At 39.9% G+C, this 9,698-nt stretch overlaps 2 protein-coding genes across 6 annotated transcripts in view; one reads left to right on the top strand and one right to left on the bottom strand.

The window, feature by feature from the left end:
- tlx3a (T cell leukemia homeobox 3a) overlaps positions 1–4,661 on the top strand; it is an 11,702-nt gene extending 7,041 nt beyond the window's left edge. Inside the window, exons 3-4 of one of the 2 annotated variants that reach the window (XR_012595606.1) lie at positions 339–684; positions 4,502–4,661. Coding sequence is in view for 1 of the 2 variants with exons in the window: in XM_074648816.1 (XP_074504917.1) it covers positions 339–522 (184 nt within the window). In the remaining variant the exon portion in view is untranslated. Of the gene's footprint in view, positions 1–338; positions 1,662–4,501 lie in introns of those variants that run through there. The other variant, XM_074648816.1, reaches the window with a different exon arrangement.
- kcnip1a (Kv channel interacting protein 1 a) overlaps positions 1,777–9,698 on the bottom strand; it is a 48,937-nt gene continuing 41,015 nt past the window's right edge. Inside the window, exons 2-8 of one of the 4 annotated variants that reach the window (XM_074648821.1) lie at positions 7,420–7,544; positions 5,403–5,472; positions 5,247–5,317; positions 5,042–5,149; positions 4,817–4,921; positions 4,290–4,352; positions 1,777–3,314 (exon numbers count right to left, since the gene is read on the bottom strand). In XM_074648821.1, coding sequence (XP_074504922.1) covers positions 3,267–3,314; positions 4,290–4,352; positions 4,817–4,921; positions 5,042–5,149; positions 5,247–5,317; positions 5,403–5,472; positions 7,420–7,544 — 590 coding nt within the window. In that variant the 3' untranslated portion in view covers positions 1,777–3,266. Of the gene's footprint in view, positions 3,315–4,289; positions 4,353–4,816; positions 4,922–5,041; positions 5,150–5,246; positions 5,318–5,402; positions 5,473–7,419; positions 7,549–9,698 lie in introns of all 4 variants that reach the window. The other 3 variants (XM_074648818.1, XM_074648819.1, XM_074648820.1) reach the window with 3 other exon arrangements.

Here is a 9,698-nt window from a genome sequence, read left to right as displayed (position 1 = left end):
TTGAGTCTGCAATAAAGTTTGAATTGAATTGAATTACAATTACATATTAATATTAAGTAGAGTAATTTACCAATTATGCTATTGAGGTACAGCAAGTGAATCATTGTATTTATTTATTTTTAATTTGACTAATTGTTCATTCTTGAGACAAACCTTTACATCCTTTCAACGCTAGACACCATTTTATTCTAATGATTTATCTCTGCTGTTTTGGGGGGAATTTTACCCATTATAACCTTTTTTCTGTCCTTTAATCTTACACAAGATCACTTTTTTTATTTATCTATTCATTTATTTGTATTAATGTTATTTATCTAATGGGTTTTTTTTGTCATCAGGAGACAGACAGCCGAGGAGAGGGAGGCGGAGCGTCAGCAGGCCAACCGGCTCATCCTGCAGCTGCAGCAGTCCGCCCTCCAGAAGTCTCTCAGCGAATCAGCGGTGTCGGATCCTCTGTGTGCTCATAACTCCTCCCTGTACGCCCTGCAGAACCTGCAGCCCTGGGCCGAGGAGAGGGAGTAGACACTGCAACCAATAAGCAGCAGCTATTATCCCTGGGAGGATAAATACATTCAATTAGGCCTACATGAGGACAGTGGGACTTACTTTGATCCATGCAATGGATAAAAAAACAAACTGAAGAACAGCCATGTGAGTGGAGAAAATGGACCTGATGAAATGATGGTGAGTGTTTGTCTTGAAGCAGAACTTTCTTTGGAATAAATCTTGGGACCGTGAGACTTTTGCAAATCCAAACAGGAAAACTTGACTTTAAAAATTCTCGTCACCCTGTGATTATCCTCTTGTTTATTAGAATAAGAGGGAGAAAGAAATTTACCCCATAGACCTGAAGGAGGCAGTTAATTCTCCACAGTGTTTTCTCTTAATGCAACCATCCTTATTCTGAAACAGACTTTGCAAAACTTTGAAAGGGTTGGCCCTGTTTTTTTAAGGTGAAGAACACCCTGCAGCCATATAAAGGCAAGACTTACATTCATACAATCTTTATATAAATCTTGAAGAATCATTGAGGGCATGGCTCAATTAAAACAAAAATAAATACACACAAGAAAATAATTACAGAGAAAACAAACAACCAGTTAAAAACAGTTACAATAAATAGTGGAACATGGTTTTAAATTGACCTTTAGGTACAATTGTGTCTAACACATATACAATAGTTACGTAAAAATGTGTCTGTTTTATCAAAATACACAAAATGCAGATAAAAGCTGGTTCAGACATTTTTAAAAAATTGTTCTGGTGCTTCAACTTTCTTCCAATCTCATTTATAAATGTACCAACTCCAACTACAATGCACAGGTGTTGTGCACCACCATAGAAAACCAAGAAAAGTATGCCCAAAATGTTCCACTATATGGGAGAGAAATGCTTTTGTGCGCAGTAATAAAAAGGGAGAATAGATGTCAGGATTAGAGGGGAGAGAAGTGAAGAAAATATGAAAGAGGCTGTAAGTTGGGTAATAAAGGGAGTGATGCATGTTCAGTGACGGTGGTGACGTTTTTTCATATGCACATTATCACGCTTTATTTGTGTGTCCTCTGGGATCGAGGCACAGATGTACAACTCTTTTTGTACTTTCATTGTATATGTGTAAATAACAATATAAACTGTTCTTGTGACCCTTTTTGCTCGTGCTCTTTATGATGCACCATAAAAAACATGGTTTTAATACACAATAATTGTAAGCTATAAAAAAAAAAGAACAATTATGGAGGTAAAATATAGCAGACATGAATTTGTGTTGTTTCTTGAAAAGTTTATTGATAAATATAATGATTTTATACACTATTTCAATACACACATTGTTTCATTCTGACAGTTGTAAGCTGTTTGTCTTCCTGTCTGTCAGTCTATCTGGATGGGTACATTTGAGATGAACGCGTCTCAGCAAGGATATTTTATTGGTAGCACAGTGAGTGGGCATGACAGAAAATCATTTCTAAATCTGCATTTTTGTCCTGCTCAATCTTCAAAAACGATGGCTCTTTGTTTGAAACATGGCTTCCATTCCTTCAGAATCAGTGACAAGGTCTCTCTCGTCGTCTGTCCTATCCTTTTAGCTCTCCTCCCCTGTCTCTCCCTCACAGTGAAAGGTTGGTCGACATTTTTAAACAGACAGAACTGAAGACTCCTCTCTGGCAGAAACACGAATGAGCTACATGCTAAAAAAATTACACTGATATTCAGGCAAACTTAACATCAGGACACCACACACACTCACACACACACACACACACACACACACACACACATATGCACGTCCACTGTGTCACTCTGTAACCTCTAAATGGACTCTTTATTTAACAATGAGCGTCAGGTAGAATATTTATCCAGTTTGACAGAAAGACAGACAGATAGTCAGAGTCAGAAACACGCAGACGAGACACACGAATGATTCCACAAATACAACAGTTAAATATCTACAGTCGCATTACATTGAAACGCTGACTGACACCACTGGAACACACACAGTAGGTGCAAAAGAGGACTGCTGCAAGCTGTCACGAGACGTAAGACTGCAAGCTTGGCTGAGGTCAAATTCTGCAAACCTTTACAGACTTGAATATAGTCGGAAACCAGATGAGGTGGCTCTGTGAGATGCTACACCCAGACCTTCTTCCCATATGTATGCACTTAGCTGAGTATATTTGCCACCAAGTTTATACGTTAAATATGCCATATAGGCCTCTTGTCTTGCATGCTTCACAATATTGCTCACGTTTGATGTATTGACACAGAAATTCATGATGAAAACAGCTGTTATTTAAGTCTCCGATGCACAAAGTATGCGTTGGGTTGATCTCACCGCTAAGCTGCTTTTGGGAATTCCAGTCCTGCTTGATGATGTGGTTCAATTTACACGTTTCAGAAAAGACCAAATGGGAGAGAATCAGTATTTACACAATGCCATGAAATAAACACAGTCTGAGTTGATAGTTAATGACAGCAACAAACGAGGGAGATGGAGACGAGGTAAATGGTTACAGAGAGGTCAAATGAAGGGTTGAAGTCCAAAGGATGTGTTCCAAAAACATTTGCCGCCATGGATTTGTTACAGCGAGATGCCTTCCGTCATGTTTTGAGGCAACCGTACCACCCAAAGCGACAACGTCCATGTTTCGTTTCAATGACAGGCTCCTTTTCTCTTGCATGTTCATCACTCCTTCTCCTCCTTCTTTGTTCTTTTCTCTTCTCCCGCTCTGTGCTTTCGTCTGTTGCTCCGTCTCCCTCTATTTTGTTGTTTAGATGACGTTTTCAAAGAGCTGTAGAGACCTCATGATGTTTTCATCCTGTGCAAAGAAGATGGGAAATTGAGAAGCTGAGTGTGAGGAGAAAGTCATCCACACAATCACCATTTAATTCAGTTTACTGGCCACTAGGGGGCAGTAAAAGCCTGTAAAATGTTGGTCAGTGATCCCTCTGCAGACGAACAAACACACTGATGTAAAATGCAGCAAAGACCATAATTAATAGCCGATATAGTGGGACCTGAAGAGGAGCAAGATGAGCAAAGACTCTGAGGAAACAAAGCCTTTTGTAAATAGCATTTAAAATAGTTTGACTTTTTGTCTCTCACAGTAGGAAAAGTACAGGTGTTACTAATAACATTAACAATGACTCTGTTCTATAAATGGAATTCAGCCACCTTTAATTTAACCATTCACACATGCGCTTTTCCTACTGTGACGTCAAAATGTCTTCAGTGAAAAAGGTCTATTTCATTGATTTAAAGGGATCCTCAGGAATATGTAAGTGAGAAGTGAACTTTAAAGAGGATCTTTTGTGCTTTTTCTCTTTCCTTTATTATGTTATATAGTTTTTTGTGGATGTAAAAGGTCTGCAAAGTTACAAAGCCCAAAGTCCAGGCCAAAGGGAGTTACTCCCCCCCACAGAAGCACTGCGCCTTGCCTGAAGTCCCGCCTTTTCTTCTGTAACGTGGTGATGTCACCAAGCAACACATTTGCATAATACCTGCCTAGCAGCTAGGCTGGCACGTCCTCAAGCAAAGCTAGTTAGAGCGGAGCTGGAGTGGAGTCCTAAGAGTTTGGTTTGGTTGACCAATCACAACAGAGTGGGCCAGCTGACCAATCAGGGGCAGGCACTCAAACACAGTGTTTCACAGCTGGTATGAGAAAAATTAAGCATTTTTCTTTTTTTTCTTTTTACATTAAAGCATGCAAACATCTAGTAGAAACCCCAAATACAAGTATGCACCTGAACATGAGCACAATAGGTCTCCTTTAAAGCAAAAAAGAAAAGAGTACCTCTTGACATGAGAGGATGAATTCATCCAGCGTGACCACACCGTCTCTGTTTTTGTCCATTTTCTGTGGAGAGCAGCAGATATACCGTTAATCCATTGGTCAAAGGGGTGTCAGGGATATTAATTAAAAGATACAAATGAGTTTGTAAATAAATAGATGCCCTACTAAAATCAGCCTGTTCTGTGAGATCACTGTCATCGTGTCATTCTCAGCGCTCGACTGCAGAAACACTGCAGCACTTCTCAGAGATCATCAGCTACTAGTCAGAGTGACCGGACCCAAGATGTCTTTTTTCTTGGATTTTTGCTTTGGCAAGTTTAGATTATTTTCACTAATTTATTTACTCTTTTATTTACCATGATGGATATCACTGCTCATGCTAACTACCCAGTTTTCTTCTGCTGTTCCTGCTTCCGTAAATGTAAAGCATGCGTTTGACTGATGCATCCTTGTTGGGTCAATCACTCATCAATAATTGTGTTGCTGCATTTTTATTCGACTTAAATAAAGGACTCAGATGTTGTTACCTGAAAGAAGGCGTCCACATGCTGTCTGGGTGCGTCGTTTTTCAAGACTGGGTAAGTGTACTTCCCCATCATGTCGTATATCGCTCTGACGATGTCTGTCATCTCCTATGAAACAGAAACACAGAAACGAGACGAGTGAGATTAACATAAAAATACAAACACAGTGTGCATACGACCGCACAGTGGAAACAGGTTGAAGGCATGCACACATACACAAGCACACACCTCTTTGTTGATGTATCCATCTCTGTTGATATCGTAAAGGTTGAAGGTCCACTGTAGCTTCTCAGTGATGGAGCCCCTCAGCAGGATGGACAGAGCTGTTACAAAGTCCTGATGGAGACAAAAAAAAGAGGACAGAATGAAAAGGAGAGCTAGTTTGGAAACTAAAAAACAAGAATATTGTTTGAACAGGAAGAATCAAGCAAACCTCAAACTTTATGGAGCCGCTGTTTGCTGTGTCAAATGCGTTGAACAGGTAATGTGCGTAGGTGCTGGCGTCTGCAGGAGGAAGAAGAAAACGCTCGTCAGTGCGCTGGGTGGAAACAATACAGATATAGACTATTAACACACACTCTCTCTTTACCTCCATGTGGGAAGAACTGGGAGTATATTTGCTTGAAAGTCTCCTCATTCACGATGCCACTTGGACACTCCTGGAAAGAGAGAGAAAGGCAGAAAGCGATGGTTAGGAGATGTAGACTACACATAGCAACCTGAGGGACATCAAATAGAGGTGGACAGAGGTTGATGGAGGGTTTAACACTCATTTTAGTTCATGGGCCACATACAGCCCAATTTGATCTCAAGTGGGCTGGACCAGTAAAACCATTGCCTAATAACCTATAAATAACAAATGTTTCCATTTCTTTCTTCATTAACAATGAACAATCCATTTACAAAACAGATGATAAACAGCCTGAGATGAACGCTCTCTGTGTGTTCCAATGCCCATACTGTACTACAATACTATTTAGTATACCAGAAAAAGATTTAGTATGTCCCAATATATCGTATGTCAAATGCAGTGTGCCAAAAATACCAGGATGTCCTACTACATCCTGCTGCATTTTGCAGTATGCAAGCCAGCATGCTTTTCTGGCTATTCTGACCCACAATCCTCACCGCACCGGATATACAGTATGAACAACAGGGTCAAAGTTCAAGGAGCAATGATATGAAGAAGTAGTATGTCCCAATGTATGCATGCTTCCTGTGTACTTTGTAAGGACAGCTGCAGTATGTACTAAAAAAAAAATAGAAAAAGTATGTGTCCACTTTTCTCCATTTTGACAAAGACATTTTCCACCAGCAGATCCTGAATGAACAGCAGCCTACGCTTGACAGTGTTGTGTGATGTAATCTATAGATCTATAATATCGTATCCAGCATAGGGCCTGCTACTCTCATTAGGACAGCGTGACCCCCAGTGGACAAATAGAAACATCAGTGCATTTTATTGAAAGATTAGAATTAATGAATTTCATACATTGTAAAGTCATCCAGTGGGCCGAACTGGACCCTTTGGCGGGCCGGTTCTGGCCCTTGGGCCATATGTTTGACACCCATGGATGGAGAGAGTGTGATGGATTTAATTAAAGGATTAGACAAAGTTGATGGGAGACTGGCTATTGGTTAAACCTCTATATTATAGTTTTAAATATTACCAGTTTGTGGTTTGTTATTTTCGAATATCTAGGGCTGTCTAATCGATTAGTTGATTTAATCGACAGATCTATGAAACTGAGTTTCTCCACAAAGAATCACACTAAAGCACCACTTTAAATCTTGTGTTTACCAGAAATGTGCTCATAATTTTCTTAGAAATAAGTCATTCAGCATGAGAAAAACGACTAATCAAATGAAGAAATCTTATTTGACTAATTGACAAAGAGAGGGCAGTCCTTATAATATCACCAGCAGACTGCAGTTGCAAACTCTGACCGTCTGTCTAGGATGTCACTATTGAGCTTTGCAATTTTTCTCATTCGCTTTGGCTCAATTCTTGAATGAGAATTAGTTTTTCAAAGCAATAAACTCAAATCTCTGAACAATTAGTTTGTAGATTTGAATTTCTCATTCATCCAAGCAAGTTGCACGTGTTTTGGCCATCTGTGCAAAAGAGTCAGTACAATTGTCTATAATTTGGCCCAATAACCACTTGCACACGTCTTGCTGATCAAAACTGATGAGTTGATTCTCAGTGAAACTGCCGTCCTGTTCACAACTTCTAAACATTCTTTCATCGTTTGAGCCGTCACATGCAAAATGATCCATTCGATTAGAGTGTCTAAGAGAGTCTTTAGCAATGTTATATGCTGTTGTAGAAGCACCTGCTTCAATTGTTGTTATGTACCTCTTATTAGCTCAGTTTATAGACAGGGATGATAGATTTCACCAGGAGTCCTAATGAATCTATCACACAGGTCATGTTGGATCCCTCCATGTCTGTCTGGACTTCAACCCGTACACTATATTGGGGGTGATGTAGGTCTAAGATGGGCTACTGCGCAAGCCAGGAGGACAATGAATGATTCAAGCTGTTCAGTAAATATGTGTGTGTATGTGTGGAGGTATTGAAGTGCACCTGTACAGTCACTTACATTCTTAAAGCCCCGGTAGAGCACTTGGAGCTCTCTTTTGCTGAAGTTGGTTATAGCTTCTAGCTGGTCGAGGCCCTCCGGTCGATGGCACACCATGGTCATCTCCAAGTCATCGTCATTTTTGTCTCCAGAAACACAAGAGGAAAACAAATAAAGCAATATTCCTCACTCATACAGAACATTCAATGAAAGAGTGAGAAAGCAAAAGAAAGGAAGGAAGGAGAGATAACCCATAGAAAAGAAGGGAGTGGACAAAGTGAGAGTGAAATAATCCTTAATTTGAAATATTTTCTAATCCACTGGAAAAGGCAGAAATAATAAGACGAAGGAGGGGAGAGGAGAGAAGAGGAGAGGAGGAGAGGTAGAGGTCAGTCTAACAGCTCCATGCTCCTCCTCCTCTCACCGGCCCGATCATTAACAACTCATTACTCTCCTCGCCAGAGGGTAGGGGGGAGAGAGGACAAACCATTGACTCTGAAGCAACACATACACACTCTCGTTGTGTTTCCATCACTTTAGAGGACATTACATTGACTTACATTAATTTCCTGGAGACCCTATAACCGTTACTTGCCCAAACCTAACTTTAACCTAACCCTAAACCAAGTCTTCACCCTAAAATGTAATGATTTTCGTTATGGGGACGTGCATTTTGTCCCCAAAAGGAAGGCAAAACCCCATAATGTGACTGTGTACAGCACAGTCATCTACACATTTGCACAAGCGCACACATAGCTACTCCCTGAAGTAATCTACAATGTAATAATTATGCATAATATTATAACTGTGCATAATTTAATAGAAATAGTCATAAAAATTAGAATGTGATAAAGTGGCCATAATGTGCAGTAGTAAAATGCTAGACAAAAAAACCCAATAAGATGGTACATTTTGTTCCTCCTGATTCATTATATTTTGTTAAAAATCATGTGATGAGTGATGTTTTGGAGGATGTCAGTCTAAATTGCTGCCTGTGTAGACCTCTAATTATGTATAAGAGCTAACTTCCCATCCAAAGGATGGCTTGGTGATCAAGAACAACTTCCTCTCTCTTTTTAGCATTTACATGCAAATTACAGTCATCAGTAAACAGATTATCAGAGGATGTAAGCAGACAGTGGTTTGAATGGGAGCTGGTAGAGTCATACTGTCTGACGCAGATACAAAGAGTGAGCTAAAGCGTTTCTAAGAGCTCCTGTACTGCTTTAATGAAGTGTCACAGTGTTCACACTGTCCTTGGCACTCCACATTTTGAAACATCAACAGTCTTGAAATAGAAAAAAATTTTCATCTGTGTGGCGAAGCCATTAGTGCTCTGTAAAGCTTCATTACACCGTTACCTCTTCAAATCTATTCTCTCAGAGAATCATCGGTAACAGTTTTACTGTGCAAAGACAACTTCATCTCACTGCTAAATTAAACCTCAGTCAACAGTCCAGTGTTCCCATTTCATACATCAGCAGACTTTTTCATGTAAACAACTGCATAGAAGTGCTGCTGTCATGAATTAAAGGGACAGTGTGTAGGGTTTGGCAGCATCTAGTGGTGTGGTTGCAGATTGCAACCAGCTGAGTACCCCTCCGCTCACTCCACCCTTTCTAAAACTGTGGTAACGCCGTTCGCCTCGCTCAGAGGTCATTCTTTACATAATAACACTAGTTTAGGAGCAACAGAAGTCAGACAGCGGCTGCACTCTGCAGCTCACGTAACCACAGTTTCACAAGCGTGTTGGAGAACTACAGTGGCCTTTCCGGTAACGTCAAAACGAGCCAATGTTTGGTTTGTCGTTCTGGGCTACTGTAGGAACATGGCGGAGCAACATGGCGGACTCTGTGAAGAGGACCCGCTCCCTATATGTAGATATGAACGGCTCATGCCAAGCTAACAAAAACACAACTCTTCTTAGTTTCAGGTGATTATAAACTAATGAAAACATAGATATGAATATTATATTCCATTTCTGCTAATAGATCCCCTGAAATGCTACACACTGTTCCTTTAAGAGCAAAAGTGGGTTTAAATTTAAATGCCAATCAAGATGTTACATCCCTGTAATCCAATATGGCACTGTATGTACTCTAAAATGATGAGATCGTGATGCGATTATATTGCAAAAAAGAAAAATACAACTAATTGTAAACTGCAGTAGCTCACATAAAATACAATAATCGTTATTATGTTAAGAACTTATTACACTGTGCCCACTAATTTTCTACATTGTGGGTGCATTATTACATCATGACTTTGTATAACTTCTGTTGAGTTGCTAAGCAGTCTCT

Source organism: Sebastes fasciatus, chromosome 10 (genome assembly GCF_043250625.1).
Source record: "Sebastes fasciatus isolate fSebFas1 chromosome 10, fSebFas1.pri, whole genome shotgun sequence".
Lineage (NCBI taxonomy): Eukaryota > Metazoa > Chordata > Actinopteri > Perciformes > Sebastidae > Sebastes > Sebastes fasciatus.
Note: the sequence above shows the minus strand (reverse complement) of the source record. Positions and strands in the feature narration are given on the sequence as shown.